This window comes from Chlorocebus sabaeus, chromosome 15 (genome assembly GCF_047675955.1).
Source record: "Chlorocebus sabaeus isolate Y175 chromosome 15, mChlSab1.0.hap1, whole genome shotgun sequence".
In the NCBI taxonomy this organism is placed as follows: Eukaryota; Metazoa; Chordata; class Mammalia; order Primates; family Cercopithecidae; genus Chlorocebus; species Chlorocebus sabaeus.
This window is the reverse complement of record NC_132918.1, coordinates 755,497-773,220: the sequence shown is the minus strand read 5'-3', so window position 1 is coordinate 773,220 and position 17,724 is coordinate 755,497. Positions and strand designations below refer to the sequence as shown.

The window sequence follows — 17,724 nt, the reverse complement described above, 5'->3', positions numbered from 1 at the left end:
CTGGGTTGGCAAAGAGCATGATTTATTTATTTATTTATACATCTTTCCCAGGACCTACAACCCCATCTGTGCCCATAATATGCCAAGGACAAGATGGAGAAAGAGAAAGAATTGTTGGGAATTGTTGCTTTGTCATAAGTTGGGAACTCACCCTGAGTCAGATCCATTGCCACACAGTAAGGGATCAGAAGTGCCTCGCTTGTTTATGTAGATATCTGCTGAAGAAAGGAAGAAAAGAAAGCCTCACAGATGGTTCTGAACCCTCCAACCCAAGCCTTGTGTGGTGAATGCAACACTCTCAAGTCTTCCAAAGTAAGCTCCGTTGGCTACAGGTACTCAGTGGGCATACTGGGCCACATAGAAGGTGTAAAGTCACATCTGAAAAGAGAAGAGCTGAGCAGTGACTTCGGCTCTCTGTCTCCCCCAGCAGAGGTAGAATGACTTGTCTGTAGATTTATGGCTCACTTCCTTGCAAGAGGGATGCTGAGCAACAGGAAATAGAATACCCAAAAGTAAAACACGACTCAAGAGAAGCATTTTGGCAGGAAGGGGGAATCAAAATATACGTCTATACACACACACAGGGGCTCCATATCCCCTGTCCCTATATGGTACCAAGGTTCCAACCAGACCTTGATCCCTATGGAAGAAACTCCACTCACGTTTTCTGTGAGATGAGTAGTTGGTTGTCTCATTGACGGCCATATCATTCTTGACACATTTATTCTTGAGGTTGCCCTTGAAGAGTTGCAGCCCCACCAAGGCAAAAACACTTAGGCAGAAGATGGTGAGGATGGTCACATCAGCCAGTTTCTTCACTGATTTAATCAGGGCCCCCACAATGACCTTCAGGCCTGTGGGAAGATGACAGTGGTATGACTACATGGATGAGGGAGCACACACAGAGCACACATCTTCATCTTAGCCATACTCCCTCATCTCTACATACAGGAGTGAAGTATATACACACTCCAGGGCAGTTCCAAGACCTTTCCCATCCGAAGCTTACATCTACCTGAGAGGCAGACAGTTAGGCAGCGGCTATTCTCATTATAAAGACGATGCAACTGAGACCCAGGCAATAAATTTTTTATCATCTTGAAGCTAATAACATTCCTGACACTAGCAACTCAATTTAAATAATTTATGCTGAGTACCTACTTTTTCAGGCACTGTGCTAGGCATGAAGCTACTAACTTCACCCCAGTCATTTGGCATCTGTCTTTCTGCATGCATCTCTCAGTTCTGGGAGGCAGCTTGAGACTCGGGACACATGAACCTCACTGTGTGTGTGTGTGTGTGTGTGTGTGTGTGTGAGAGAGAGAGAGAGAGAGACATGCAACAGAGATAGAGTGAAACAAAAATAGACCAAGAGAAAGAAAAAGACAGAGACACAGAGAAACAGAGAGGTGAGTTTTGCAATAGAGAGAGACTGTAAGAAACACTTGGACAGTCACTGGGGCATAAATAGAGCTTGTGCCAAGCACAGCTGGCAGCAAAGAAGGATACACCTGCTTGTTTAAGGAGGGATGATTTGTTGTTCTGGTAAGTAAAATCAACTTCTTTGGGAGAGCAGCTTCACAGGTAGCAGAAAGAACTCTAACCAGGGAAGCAATTTAGGATTTATTTTTGGTTAGTCATTTTGGTCAGCAAATAATCCACTGAGCACTACATGTGTCAGTCCCTGGGCTGGGAGCTGAGTGATGGCTAAGGCAGCAGCATGTCGAGTGCTGTTGTCTGAAAATTGAGGGGAAAGTCCATAGCATTACTGAGTAGATGGGCACACAGGGGAGCAGCCCTTAACTGAAGTTCCAGGGGTAGGAATGGGGTGGGTGGAGTATGAGAAAGGTGGAAAAAACCAGGGAGGAGATAAAACCTTGGCAGAGCCCTGAGGAATGAGTGTGAGTTGAGAAAAGAGAGGAGGAAGGATATCCCGGAAGAAGGGGCAGCACAGTCGAAGGCTAGGAGGTGAGCAACGGTGTGGAGTATTTGCGGAACCATAGGTGGATTCCAGAGCACGGTGAGAGGTGAGGGGAGGTGAGAGATGAGGCAGAAGAGGGAGTATGGACAGACCAGGTCTTGCAAATAAGACTCAGAGTCTTCCCAGTTGAGAGTAAGTGAGAGAGATATGAAGGGGCAGGACCAGGGCGCTCTTCATGAAGAAGTGTGTCCAGTGGAAGCTGGCAGAGAGCTTCCAATCTTTCCCTGCAAAGCCAGACAAGAAATGGTAGGAAAGACTTCCACTCTAGAATGGGTGTTTCTGTTTACAGACGAGAGAACGAATGCTCGGGGTGAGAGGAGAGAACCCATCAGGCCACAAAGGGGAAGCGCTGAGTCCCATTTCAGAAAGTTTGCCTTGTCTCTGGCCTCCCCATCCTCACCATCAACCTCATGGGGGATGAAGAGTAGTTGCTGGGCTACTGGTGACAGTGGAGATCTTAGAGGTCCCATACAATGAGCTTTGATGGACTACTTTTGTTTCTGAATTCTCAGTAATCAAGAATTGCCTAATTCTTTTTTCCTCTGGGTGTCTAAAGACAGGATTTTGGACCTCCGGAAATAGTGAAGATACTGGGACTGCTTTCTCCCTTCCTCCCCATTTCCAAGTTTAATCATTTAGTTTAAGGTATAAATAAAAGTTCAACTGGCGGGGTCTTGCCTGAATCCCTCAACCAGAATAGAAAGTGAAGACATGCCCCTCCTGTTATGTATTGATTATGAGGCCATGTGGTATGTAGGAAGAGCACTGGCCTAGGAGTTGGGACAATAGGCTCTCCAGGTCACACTGTCTCTTTCTAGTGATGAGGCCTCGGGTTCATATTTCCTATATTCCAGGCCTCAGTTCCTTTGTCTTGTAAATGGGGACAATAGTCCTTGCCCTGGAACCTTACAGGGCTCTTGTGAAAATTAAAGAAGGGAGTTAGGCTGTGAAAACTAACATATGCTCTGTGAATAAATGTGCTGGTTCAAGCAACTCACCTGGGATCACAGAAACTGTTTTTAATGCTCTAAGAACTCTGAATGTCCGCAGGCCTGAGATCCCACGGAGATCTATTGCTGTGCCAACATATCTGTAGGACCAGAAGTTAGTCAGCATCTCTGCCACCAAGGGTCCTGGGGATGCATGCAGCATAAATAAGGACAACTTGGGGTATCGTTAACCTAGAGAGCATGCAGAACGGACACTTAGAATCTAGTGACACTGCCATCTATAGACTGACACTGACACTGATTTCATTATTGTAACATCTTTCAGAGTGGACCCTTTGAGAAGATGCATTGCGATCTAGGCAACACTGCATGTGGATGGATCTTCAAACACGAGGGTTTGACTAACCAGTCTCCTCAGACACTGATTTCTCAGGAGGAGACCTCCATGTCAGGGGGGTACAAGGCTGAGCCTTGTCTGATCCACTGTGACAGGCTAACTATCATCTCAGATTTGAGGTCTTTGACATCTCCTCATGGGCACGGGACTAATCTTGGAAAGCAATGCCCAAAGCGGTACTCCGTGGCAAGAAAATCCCAGGCTATACAATTCCAAATGAGGAAGCTGAACTGAGATGAAGAACCATCTTCAGAGTGTGAGCGTGGATACACCCATAAGCCCCACATGGACACACATGCAAAGCTTTTTATTTTTTTATTTTATTTTATTTTATTTCAATGGTTTTGAGGGAACAGGTGGTGTTTGGTTACATGAATACGTTCTTTATCTGTATTTCAACAGTTTTGGGGGAACAGGTGGTGTTTGGTTGCACTGAAAATTCTTTAATGCTGATTTCTGAGATTTTGGTGCACCCATCACCCGAGCAGTGTATGCTGTACCCAGTGTGTAGTCTCTTATCCCTTACCTTCCTCTCACCCTTCCCCACAAGTCCCCAAAGTCCATTATGTCATTGTTGTGCCTTTGCATCCTCATAGCTTAGCTCTTTCTTGTAAGTAAGAACATACGATGTTTGGCTTTCCATTCCTGAGTTACTTCACTTAGAATAATGGTCTCCAACTCCATCCAGTTTGCTGCCAATGCCATTCTTTCATTCCTTTTTACCACTGAGTAGTATTCCATGGTGTGCATACACAACATTTTCTTTATCCACTTGTTGGTTGATGGGCATTTAGGCTGGTTCCATATTTTTGCAATTGCAAACTGTGCTGCTGTAAACATACATATGTTTTCATATAATGGCTTATTTTCCTCTGGGTAGATACCCAGTAGTGAGATTGCTGGATCAAATGGTAGTTCTACTTTTAGCTCTTTAAGGAATCTCCATAATGTTTTCCTTAGTGGTTGTACTAGTATACATTCCCACCAGCAGTGTAAAAGTGTTCCCTTTTCATTATATCCATGCCAACATCTATCATTTTTTGATTATGGCCATTCTTGCAGGAGTAAGGTTGTCTCATTGTGGTTTTAATTTGCATTTCCCTGACAATTAATGATGCTGAGCATTTTTTTCCTGTTTGTTGGCCATTTGTATATCTTCTTTTGAGAATTGTGGATTCTTGTCCTTTGCCCACTTTTGGATGGGATTTTTTTTCTTGCTGATTTATTTGTGTTTCTTGTAGATTCTGGATAATCGTTTTTTGTTGGATGCATAGATTGCAAAGATTTTCTCCCATCCTATGGGTTGTCTGTTTACTTGGATGGTTATTTATCTTGCCGTGCAACAGCTTTTAGTTTAATTAAATCCCATCTATTTATTTTTGTTTTTGTTGGATTTGCTTTGGGACCTTGGTCATGAACTGTTTGCCTAAGCCAATGTCTAGAAGAGTTTTTCGAATGTTGTCTTCTAGAAATTTTATAATTTCAGGTCTTAGATTTAAGTCTTTTATCCATCTTGAATTGATTTTTGTATAAGGTGAGAGATGAAGATTCAGTCTCTTTCTTCTACATGTGCCTTGCTAATTATCCCAGCACCATTTGTTGAATAAGGTGTCCTTTCCCCACTTTATGTTTTTGTTTGCTTTTTCAAAGATCAGTTGGCTGTAAGTATTTGGTTTTATTTCTGAGTTCTCTATTCTATTCCATGGGTCTATGTGCCTGTTTTTATACCAGTATCATGCTGTTTTGGTAACTATAGCCTTGTAGTATAGTTTGAAATCAGCTAATGTGACATCTCCAGATTTTGTTCTTCTTGCTTAGTCTTGCTTTGGCTATGTGGATTCTTTTTCGCTTCCATATGAATTTTAGGGTTGTTATTTCTATTTCTGTGAAGAATGATGATGGTACTTCAATGGGAATTGCATTGAATCTGTAGATTGCTTTTGGCAGTATGGTCATTTTCACAATATTGATTTTATCCATCCATGAGCATGGAATATGTTTCCATTTGTTTGTGTCATCTATGATTTATTTCAGCAGTGTTTTGTAGTTTTCCTTGTAGAAAGTTTTCACCTTTTTGGTTAGGTATAGTCCTCAGATTTTTTTTTTTTTTTTGCAGCTGTTGTAAAAGGGATTGAGTTCTTGATTTGTTTCTCTGCTTGGTTGCTGGTTGTGTACAGTAGTGCTACTGATTTGTATATGTTGTTTTTGTATCCCGAAAGTTTACTGAATTCATTTATTAGATCGAGGAGCTTTTTGGATGAGTCTTTAGTGTTTCCTAGGCATACGATCGTATCACTGTTGAACAGCAACAGTTTGACTTCCCGTTTACTGATTTGGATTCCCTTTATTTATTTCTCTTGTCTGATTGCTCTGGCTAGGACTTCCAGTACTATGTGGGATAGAAATGGTGAAAGTGGGCATCCTTGTCTTGTTCCCATTCTCAGGGGGAATGCTTTCAACTTTTCCCTGTTTGGTATAATGTTGGCTGTGGGTTTGTCATAGATGGCTTTTATTACCTTGAATTATGTCCCTTCTATGCCAATTTTGTTGAGGGTTTTAATCATAATGGGATGCTGGATTTTGTCAAATGCTTTTCCTGCATCTATTGAGAAGATCATGTGATTTTTTTGTTTTAATTCTGTTTATGTGACGTACAGCATTTATTGACTTGTGTAGGTTAAATCATCCCTACCTCCCTGGTATGAAATCCCCTTGACCATGGTGTATTATCTTTTTGATATGTGTTGGATTCAATTAGTTAGCATTTTGTTGAGGATTTCTGCATCTTTGTTCATCAGGGATACTGTCTGTAGTTCTTTTTTAAATGTCCTTTTTTGGTTTTGGTATCAGGGTGATACTGGCTTCATAGAGTGATTTAGGAGGATTCCCTCTTTCTGTATCTTTTGGAATAGTTTCAGTAAAATTGGTACCAATTTTTCTTTGAATGTCTGATAGAATTCAGCTGTGAATCCCGTCTGCTCCTGGACTTTTTTTTCTTGGCAAGTTTTGAATTACTGTTTCAATCTTGCTACTTGTTATTGGTCCGTTTAGAGTTTCTATTACTTTCTGATTTAATCTAAGAGGGTTGTATATTTCCAGGAATTTATCCATCCCCTCTAGATTTTCTAGTTTATGCAAATAAAGGTGTTCATAGTAGCCTTGAATTTTTTTTTGTTTTTTTTTTTTTGTATTTCTGTGGTATCAGTTGTAATGTCTCCCATTTCATTTCTAATTGAGCTTATTTGGATCTTCTCTCTTCCTTTCTTGGTTAACCTTGTTAATGGTCAATCAATTTTGTATATCTTTTTAAATAACCAGCCTTTTGTTTCACTTATATTTTGTATAATTATTATTTTTTGTTTGAATTTCATTTAGTTCTGCCCTGATCTTTGTTATTCCTTTTCTTCTGCTGGGTTTGGGTCTGTTTTGTTCTTGTTTCTCTAATTCATTGAGGTGTGACCTTAGATTATCTATTTGTCCTCTTTCATACTTTTTGATGTAGGTATTTAATGCTATGAGCTTTTCTCTTAGCACTGCTTTTGCTGTATCCCAGAGGTTTTGATAAGTTGTATAATTATTATCATTCAGTTCAAAAAATTTTCAAACTTCCATCTTGATTTCATTGTTGACCCAAAGATCTTTCAAGAGCAGATTGTTTAGTTTTCATGTATTTGTATAGTTTTGTGGGTTTCTTTTGGAGTTAACTCCCAGGTTCATTTGACTGTGCTCTGAGAGGATACTTGACATAATTTCTACTTTCTTAAATTTATTGAAATTTGTTTTGCTATCTATCATGTGGTCTATCTTAGAGAATATTCCATGTGCTGATGAATAGAATGTATATTCTGCAGTTGTGGGGTAGAATGCTCTGCAAATATCTGTTAAGTCCATTTGTTCCAGGTTATAGTTTAAGTTCATTGTTTCTTTGTTGACTTTCTGTCTTGATGACCTGTCTAGTGCTGTCAGTGGAGTATTGATCTGCCACTATTATTGTATTGCTATCTATCTCATTTCTTAGGTCTAATAGTAATTGTTTTATCAATTTGGGCGCTCAATGTTAGGTGCATATGTATTTAGAATTATGATCTTTTTCCATTGGACCAATTATTTTATCATTATATAATGTCCCTATTTGTCTTTTTAAATGCACGGAATATCTTTCCCCCTCTCTTTACCTTAAGTTTATGTGGCTTCTTATGTGTTAGGTGAGTCTCTTGAAGACAGCAGATACTTGGTTAGTGGATTTTTATCCTTTCTGCCCTTCTGTGTCTTTTAAGTGGATCATTTAGGGCATTTACATTCAACATTAATATTGAGATGTGAGGTACTGTTCTATTCATTATCCTAGTTGTTGGCTTAATTTCTTTTTTTATTGTGTTATTGTTTTATGGGTCCTGTGATATTTATGTTTTAAGGAGGTTCTATTTTGGTGTATTTTAAGGTTTTATTTCAAGATTTAGAATTCCTTTTAGCATTTCTTGTAGTGCTGGCTTGGTAGTGGCAAATTCCCTCACCATTTGTTTGTCTGAAAAAAAAAAAAAAACTTTATCTTTTCTTCACTTATGAAGCTTAGTTTAACTGGATACAATATTCTTGGCTGGCACTTATTCTATTTCAGGAGGCTAAAAATGGGACCCTAATCTCTTCTGGCTTTCAAGGTTTCTGTCGAGAAATCTGCTGATAATCTATTGGGTTTTCCTTTATAGGTTATCTGAGGCTTTTGTGTCATAGCTCTTAAGATTCTTTGTCTTGACTTTAGATAACCTGATGTTTATTTGCCTAGGTGATGATCTTTTTTGAGATGCATTTCCGAGGTATTCTTTGAGTTTCTTGCATTTGGATGTCTATATTTCTAACAAGGCCAAAGAAGTTTTCCTCAATTATTCCCTCAAATAAGTTTTCCAAACTTTTAGATTTCCTTCTTCCTTGGAAACACCCATTATTGTTAGGTTTGGTTGTTTCACATAATCCCACATTTCTTGGCTGCTTTGTCACTTTTTTTAATTCTTTTTTTTGTGTGTCTCAGTTTGGGTCAATTTAAAAGCTTTGTCTTTGAGCTCTGAAGTTCTTTCTTCTACTTGTTCTAGTCTATTGTTGAAACTTTCCACTGCATTTTGTATTTCTCTAGCTGTGTCTTCCATTTCCAGAAATTGTGATTATTTATTCTTTATATCTATTTCTCTGGAGGATTTTCCATCCATATCCTGTTGTTTTAAAAATTTCTTTAAGTTAGTTTTTATTTTTATCTGGTATCTCCTTGAATCACTTAATATTCTTTTTTTTTGAGACCAAGATGGAGTTTCGCTCTTGTTGCCCAGGCTGGAGTGCAATGACACAATCTCAGCTCACAACAACCTCTGCCTCCCAGGTTCAAGCGATTCTCCTGTCTCAGTCTCCTGAGTAGCTGGGATTACAGGCATGCACCACCACTCCCAGCTAATTTTGTATTTTTTAGTAGAGACTGGGTTTTTCCATGTTGGCTCCAGGCTGGTCTCGAACTCCTGACCTCAGGTGATCTGCCCACTTTGGCCTCCCAAAGTGCTGGAATTACAGGCATGAGCCACTGTGCCCAGCCCTGAATTCTTTATCTGGCAATTCAGATATTTCCTATTGGTTTGGATCCATTATTGGGGAGCTAGTTTGATCTTTTGAGGGGTGTTATTAAACCCTCTTTTGTCATATTACCAGAATGGCTTTTCTGGTTCCTTCTCATTTGAGTAGACTATTTCAGTGAAAAGATCTGGAACTGAAGGGCTGTTGTTCAGATTCTTTTGTTTCATGGGTTATCTCTTGATGTGGTGCTCTCCCCATTCCCCTGGGGATGGGGCTTCCTGAGAGCTGGACTGCAGTGATCGTTATTGCTCTTCTGGGCCTAGCCACACAGTGGGGCTGCAAGGCTCTGGGGTGGTACTGGGAAATGTCTGCAAAGAGTCCTGTGATGTGATTGATCTTGAAGTTTCCCAGTCATGGATATCAGCATCTGTTCTGGTGAAGGGGGCAGAGGAATGAAGTAGAGTCTGTGAGAGTCCTTGGTTGTAGATAGGTTTAGTGTGCTGGCTTTCTTGAATGGTAGCTATGTTAGCTGTGAAGTTGTCACATGGACAGACTCAGGACGTCTGGTTAGCCAGGATGTTGCAGGCAGTGCAATTGGCTATTGTTTTCTTCTTCCTGGGATCAAAGTTATTCTGTCATGAGTTGCTTTAATGGCCTGAGTGGGTTGGCCTCCAGTCGGTAGGTGATGCTTTCAATAGAGCACTCTTGCATTAGTACAAGGGGGATCTGAGCTCGCCCTAAGTTGGCTAGGGTAAATGTTTTAGTTTCTCAGGTGATGAGCAGGGCCATAAAGCTTCCAAGAGTTTCTGTGTTCAGCTACCAGGGCAGGTATGGAAATACCATCAGGTGGGGGCAGGGGTAGGCGAGTCTGGACAAAGACTCTTCTTGGGTGGGGGTTGCTGTGGCCACTGTGGGGGGTGGGGGTTGGTTCTTAGGCCAATGGGGTTGTGCTTCAGAGGGAATTTTGGCTGCCTCTGCTGTGCCACAGAGTTCTCCAGGGAAGTGGGGGATAGCTGGTAGCAAGAGGCCTCGCCTAGCTGTCATGTAGTTGGTGAGGCTGGTCTTGCTCCTGCAGTGCCCCACTCAGACCTTGCCCCAGGCTGTGAGCTTCCCCACTGAGAAAGAAAGAATGACTTTTGTACCTCATCCCTCCCTGTCTGCTTGCAGTTCCCATTTGCCCCCTGGATTCTGCTCAAGAAAATTTGTGACCAGTTGAAATTATTGCTAATTTTAGTTGAAGTTTCTTTCACCCTGTGACTCCCTCCCTGATTCCACTGGCTGCCTTCCCCAAGGGCCCCTGTGAGATATAGTCAGGGATGGATTCCCTGGTCTCAAGCTGGAGACTGGGAGTGCCTACAAGGCACTTCCCTCTGCTGCTTCTACTTTTATATTTTGTGGGCTCCCTAAATTTATTTATGTTCCAGATAAGGGTAAATTCTTCTCCTGTCATCTGGATTTTCAGATTCCCCAGTCGGGATGTGTGTTTGGAGGCAGGATTCCCCGCCTCACACTTTGGGAGCTCACAGTTTTTCACCCGTCTTGCAGAATTTGCAGCAGTGTGCCACTTATTTAAAAGGATCTGTGAATTCTTTCAGTTCTCCTGGTATATTCCTACAGTGGTTCTTGGAGCAAACATTCATGGGTGAGTATCCACACACTGTCCAAGTGGAACCTGCATGTTAGCCCTGTCTCCTACCCACCATTTTGTTCCCTCTTCTCTCACACATGCAGATCTGCATAGAGAATTACTCACGCCAGGGTAATGACGCTAAAATCCAGCCAGTTCCAAGGATCTCTCAGGTACGTGAACTCATTTAGACAAAATCCTCTTGCCAGTATCTTTATCAAGGCTTCAAAGGTGTAAATGACGGTGAAGACATACCTGGGAAGGAGGGTAGAAAAGGAGCATCAACTCTGCCATGGAGAGTACTCAGGGGGTTCCTTCTGCTTCCAGGAGAGAGGGATGAGCTTCTGTGATTGCTCCAAGAAAAAACATGCAAAGAATATCACCAAAGTGATGAGGGGGAAGAAGGTAAGGCAAGGAAACAAGACACAGACTGAGGAAAAAAGAAGGGCCACACAAATAGATGGAGTGGGTAGGGATGTGTGTGGCTGGGACAGCCAGCAGCTTCTGCTGTTCTGGGGTTAGGCAGAGGGCAGTAGCGGGTAAAGAGCAAGGATTCTCCGTTCTATGTCTGCCAGGGCCTCCGTACCCTGCAGGAAGCTGGAGGCTCATCTAAAAACTCCCAGTTTTTAGAGACTGGAGGACAGACTGATGAGAGGTAACTGACAGAGCAGACATAAGAAAGCTGAAAACTGGCTGAAGCAGGGAATACCCAGAAGCAAGCCAAGCGGTACCGCAGAGCCCCAGAACTGCTTGGAATGTAGAGATGCTAAGCGCCACTGAGCTCCGGCCTGGATGACAGAGCAAGACTCCATCTCCAAACAAACAAACAAACAAACAAACAAACAAAAAAGGTACTTAAATTTTTAGAGAGTTAAGAGGTAAGAAGAGGTTCCACATATAGAACAAGAACAGAAGACTGTAAAAAGTACCTTCAAAGAAAAAGTGGAATAGGAGGATTTGTAAATAAAGTTTTGGAAATCTCAGAGAAAGTGGAACAAAAAAGCAAAAATGGATAAGAAAGCAAGGTTTGGGGGAGGGGGATAAGTAGGGCTGAAAGAACTGTTTGAAAGTTTTTACAAGAACCAGTTGGGCTTTCTAGATGCTGCTTTATACCATCCATTCAGTGAGAAACTGCTTCTGTTCCAGCAATGGATTAGATGCTCATTTTCTTAAGAGTTGAAGAAGAGGGAAAGAGTTGCATACTGAAAAATGCACATAAAGAAAAGTTTACATACTGAAAGGCAAACAACTCCCCTCCCTATTCACTTCTGTCCCTCATTAAGTTTCCAGAAGATAATCAGGTTTAGAGTCCATGAAGATGCTACACTTTTAACATGAGTAGCCAGCCAGGGAGCAACAGGAATTTGAAGGATGCTTCTAACACCAGAAACCAAAGCAACCAAACCACTGAAAAAAAAAAGAAGATGAAGACAGAAAGAAAGAAAAGAAAAAGAGACAATACAGAGGGCAGAAGAAAAGTTAGAGAAATAAAACTGTATTGGCCAGGCACAGTGGCTCACGCCTGTAATCCCAGCACTTTGGGAGGCCTAGGCTGGTAGATCACAAGGTCAGGAGATCGAGACCATCCTGGCTAACATGGTGAAACCCCGTCTCTACTAAAAATACAAAAAATTAGCCAGGCAGAGTGGCGGGCCCCTGTAGTCCCAGCTACTTGGGAGGCTTGAGGCGGGAGAATGGCGCGAACCCAAGAGGCAGAGCTTGCAGTGAACGAAGATGTCGTGCCACTGAGCTCCGGCCTGGATGACAGAGCAAGACTCTGTCTCCAAACAAACAAACAAACAAACAAACAAACGTACTTATATTTTTAGAGAGTTAAGAGGTAAGAAGAGGTTCCACATATAGAACAAGAACAGAAGGCCGTAAAAAGTACCTTCAAAGAAAAAGTGGAATAGGAGGACTTGTAAATAAAGTTTTGGAAATCTCAGAGAAAGTGGAACAAAAAAGCAAAAATGGATAAGAATGATAAAAAGTTTGAAAATTAGAGAATCAGACTAGGAGGTATATTGTTTGACTAATAGGAGGGCTAGAAAGAAATTAGAAGACAATGAGCAAGGCCTTCAAAATTAAGAGGAAAATAACTTCTAATACAGAAGTCTTTCCCTAGCCAAACTGTCAAAGAGGAAGGTAGAATATATGAAGTCTTGGGAAATTTACTTCTTAGTTACCCTTATAATAAAGTTACTAGAAGCTGGGCATAGTGGTGTGTACCTGTAGTCCTAACTACTTGGGAGGTTGAGGCAGGAGGATCACTTGAACCCAGGAGTTTGAGGCCAACAGCCTGGGCAACATAGAGAGACTTTGTCTTAAAAAAAAAGTTACTAGAGGATATTCTCCATCCAAACAAGAAGCATATATGGGATCCAGGGAAGAGGCAAAAGGAATCCAAAAAAAGGATGAAGAAGAAAAAACATCTAGAAAACAGCTGTGCATCAGGCCTAGAAAACATCTAGGTCAGAATGAGGCAGAAGATGAAGTACTCCAGCAATGATTTCCATAGGAAAAAAATGATACACATGCACCTGATGTGTGCAAATAAATTGAAGCAACAATTAAACATCTGGAGAAGAGTTTGGGAACAAATTAGGGATAAATAGAAAACTGAGCAAACAAAGAAACAAATCCTTATTAACTCCAGGGAAAGTAAAAACATTGTGCAAAGTAAAAACATTGTGCAAAGTACACTGCATGACACAGCTGTAAACAGTGTTTACTTAGCAATGTAATGTAATTATGTATGTAGTCAGACAATGGATATATTATCTGATGATCTAAGCGAAGATTATAATATAAGTGTAACAGAAAGACGAGGGTGAGAGGAAATGAGTTTGTGTATGTGGCCTTAAGTTTGTTCTCATAATAAGAAGCCAATAAATAACTTCAGAAATTGAAAAATTAAAAATTAGTAGTATGAGTATCTTATTGGAGATAGGGAGGTATCAGAAGACACAGGTAAAAAAAGCTAAAAGTGATGGCCTCTGGAAAGAAGAGATGAGAAAAATGAAATTGCTGCTTTTTTTGGTCAGAATCTTTATAAAACTCTGTGACCTTTTAAATCATGAACATATATGTCTTAAATAAAAGTAAAAGTCAAATTAAAAAGTGAATAATTTTTTTTCACATCTGTGAGAGGAGAAATCATGTTTGAAATCATGAAGAAATCTATATCTGGCTGCATAGCTGCTTGAGCTGTCAGCTTCCATATCTTGTTGGTTTCCCCCACACACTCTTTATGTTTTCTAAATTAGAAAATCTTAACTCAGAATTATAGGTTGTTGCGAAGCTTTGACGGATATTTCTGGTTTGTCAAATCAAACACAGACCCAGAAATTACGGAGAGAGTGCTCTCTAAAGACTATTTTCAGTGTTTCACCAGAAGGCAAGTGCCCCAGCTCAACAGCAGCTAATGGAGTTGCATCCTCTCTTTGGTGGTATTTGGCTTTGCAAGGTATTTCTTGATGTTCGGTTACAGCATTCGGATGTAATTTTTAATAAGCCCAGTGTGTTATTTCCTAAGTGCTTTTTCTGGTGAATGAAGAAAATCATTGGGTATTGGGAAAAAGTCAAGCTTTCAGCCATTAAGGCACTTGCACCACTGATGTCGGATTGTTACGAATCCCGATATTCAGGCTCTGAAAGCAAAGATTCATAATATTCAAATCTGAATGGATCACTGAGATACCCAACTTGTATTCATAAAAATGGTAATTAAAAAAATTTCATTCCTTATTTTTAAAACTCTGTGTAAGCCTTTCCTATTTGCCAGCCAAAGCAATTCAGTGTGAGAGAGCAGCCTCTCTTACTCACTTTTCATTTCAGCCCAGTAGGTCAAAGAGATGTACACTAAGTGACCACAATCAGTTTGTATTCACAATTTCCACTGTGTACCTCAATAGCAAATCAGAATCTGGAGGCATATTACAGACCCCCAGCTGCGTTCTGTGAAAAAGGTGTGCACCAGCATTGGGATTTGGAAGCAGCATCTTCTCTCTGGATAGTGATACCTTTCCTTGCTGACTTTGCGGCTGGATTTCTTCAATGGCAATTTAATACCTTTCCTCTTTAAAAAAAAAGTTTTGGTAAACTATGCATAATATACATAACATAACATTTACCACTTTCATCATTTTTAAGTACACAATTTAGTGGCATTAAGTACATTCAGTGTTGTGGAATCGTCACCACTATCTGTTTCCAAAATTTTTTATAATCCCAAACAGAAATGGACCCATTCAACAATAACTCCCCATTCCTCCTCTCTGGCAACTTCCACTCTACTCTCTGTCTCCATGAATGTGCCTGTTCTAGGTACCTACTAAAGATGGAATCATGCAACATTTGTTCTTTTGCGTTTGAGTTATTTTACTTAGCACAATGCTTCGTCAATGTTGTGGCATGTATCATAATCTCATTCATTTTTAAAACTGAATGATATTCCGTGGTTTACCTATATACTACATTTTTTATCCATTTATCTGTTGATGGACATATTTGGCTATTGTGAATAATGCTGCTACAAACATTAGTGCATAAGCCAACATACCTTTTAGAGTCTGTTTCATAGGTTCAAACTAATTTTTAATTATACCAGAAAGCTCTCCTTTCAAAATTAGCTTCATGATAAATAGAACAAAAAGTCACTGAGTCTTTCCCATATATATAGTGAACATATGCTGACAACTTATTTATTCATAGTTTTGTTCAACTATAAAAATAAAATGTCTGCTCATATATGTAACAGTCATTGACTTTAAATGCCAGCCACATTATAAGGAATGCAATACTTCTGATTAAGGAATTAAACCAATTGTTTTTCTTGTTTCTTTTCCAACTGCAATATTTGTAATTGATTTGGAAACTGGTTTCGTATCTTATCAGCAAGAGTGAAATTGTGCTTGTTTTTGATATGAGGATGAATGATGACTCTATAGTTTTGTTGTCTTCTCAACCTTTAATGTAAAATTTTCACAGTTTTATACTGGAAAGCCTTATTTTGTACTTGTAGTAGAGACAGTCAATTGGTTTAAAAGTGGGGTTGATAAGCTTTATTGGAAAATAATATGGAAGTTTTGATAGCTTTATATTGTTACTTGACAAAAATGTTAGCAGATAATAAACTGGATGCTAGGACAAAAGGATCATTGGTCCAATAAAATTCAATTATCATTATTCATTGTCATGACTCCCATTTTCTTATATATTTTTGTCTGTTTTGGAGAGATTATCCACATCCACTGTCCACTTGTCCCATGACAAACGTATTCATGCTTTATATTTTTACAATGGAGGCCATTCATTACTTATATTGTGACCTTCTTTCACATTGTAGGATTTGTATTTCTATTTTTATCATTATTGTTGGGCTTCAGAAAACCACTTTTGAAGTGATGACTCCTTTTTTTTGAATTGTGGTGTTATGCAATGCGACAGTAACAATAGCAAATGCAAGTCTGACTAGTATAAACAACCGTCAGGTGACAGTAAAATACATTAGTCAAGATAAACTGCCTATAATTAACTCCATGCTAACCATTATGAACGAAATCAGTTTTTGAAGCACATGCACTGTTTTTGAAAACACAAAAAGTTAGAAATTCTATGAATATCATAATTAATCTTACATGTTAGATTTTAAAATTATATGTGCATAGACATCCTTAGATCACTTGTTGAGAAACATTGTAGGAGATGGAGAGAGAAGAATTGCTCGGCTAAACAAAGTAAGAATAAGCTGGAGTTCCCAGGGACAATTCAGGAGGGAGTTGGAACATCCCAAAGGGACAGTTTATGAAAGAAGATTACAGGCCAGCCTCATTTAGCAAAATAGATAAAATGAAATACGGCAAATTGAATCCAGCAAAATGATCAGCTGGAACCATTAAAAATAGACTAGCAAATCTGTTAGTTTACAGATTTACTATATTAACAGATGAAAGACTATATGATAACCTCAATAAATGTAAAAATACTGATAGAAGCCAACACCCATTAATGATGAAAATCTCAACAAACAAGAAATGGAAAAAATTTGATATAAAGAGTAGTTATGAGACTCTCAGAAACATTATAATAGTGAAACATTAGAAGAACACACTTTAAAATCTAGAAAAAAATAAATATGCTCACTGTCGTAGCTTTGAATCAGAATCATGTTGAAGGTCCTGGCCAATTCAGTAAGACAGGAAAAATAAACAAATGGTATAAGAATCATAAAGGAAGAAACAAGTTTATCATTATTTGCTATAACTGTCTAAATAGAAAGTCCAAGGGAATCTACAGAAAAATTTAACTTTAAGGAGCTCAGCAGGGTTGTTGGATGCAAAATCAATACATAGAAATTAATAATATTAAGATAGTTTAGCAATAATAAATATTCAACAGGGCAACCAAAATTGCAATGTACCTAGGAAAAAGACATTATAAAATGTTGTAGAAAAATATTAAAGAAGACCTGTGTAAATTAAGAGATCTGCCATACTGATGTGTGGGAAGGCTTCGTATTTTAAATGTGGTGATTCTTCCTGTGGTGATAAATAAATTCAGCACATTACCAAACAACGTTTCCACAGACTTGTAAGAAAAGAGCTGGAAAATATGACCCTTAAACTGATATGGAAAAGTAAAGAAACAAGAAGAACCAAAATAATTTTCAAGAAGACAAATAAGGAGAGGCATGTGAATCAACCAGGTTAAGTCTTACTATAGAGCGTTTTAATCCATATGGTGTTGACTCAGGATGTGACAATGAGATTACTGGGAGAAACAGATTCCATCGACATGGGAATCTGGTGCATGGCAGAAGCAGTGGTAGAAACCACTTGGGAAATGATGTATTGAAAATAACGTTGGAATAATCCATATGGAAAAGTATTGGAAGCCTATCTCATACCACACACATACAAAAATAAATTCTAGGAGATCGAAATACCTAAATGTAGAAAGGAAAACTGACTTTAAGGAGAAAACACAGAGTAATACCTTTATGGAATACTACATGGCAATAAAAAATGAATGAATTAGGTCTTCGTGTATCCATTTGGGCAAACCTCAAAAACATAATTTTAAAACATCAGATAAAGCACACATACAATATGATAACAGTTCCATAAATTTCAAAAGATACAAATCAATACTTTATGCATGCAGTGTTAAACACCCACTTCCCCGTCTGCAGTAGATGCAGCTTCATTTCACATGT

General features: G+C 39.4%; 1 protein-coding gene across 3 annotated transcripts in view; it reads right to left on the bottom strand.

Moving 5' to 3' along the window:
- Positions 1-17,724, bottom strand: part of SCN10A (sodium voltage-gated channel alpha subunit 10) — a 97,511-nt gene that overhangs the window by 62,781 nt on the left and 17,006 nt on the right. For all 3 annotated transcript variants that reach the window (XM_037988439.2, XM_037988440.2, XM_037988441.2), the window contains exons 4-7: positions 10,635-10,763; positions 2,980-3,071; positions 663-854; positions 152-218 (exon numbers count right to left, since the gene is read on the bottom strand). In XM_037988439.2, the coding sequence (XP_037844367.2) occupies positions 152-218; positions 663-854; positions 2,980-3,071; positions 10,635-10,763 (480 nt within the window). The remainder of the gene's footprint in view (positions 1-151; positions 219-662; positions 855-2,979; positions 3,072-10,634; positions 10,764-17,724) is intronic.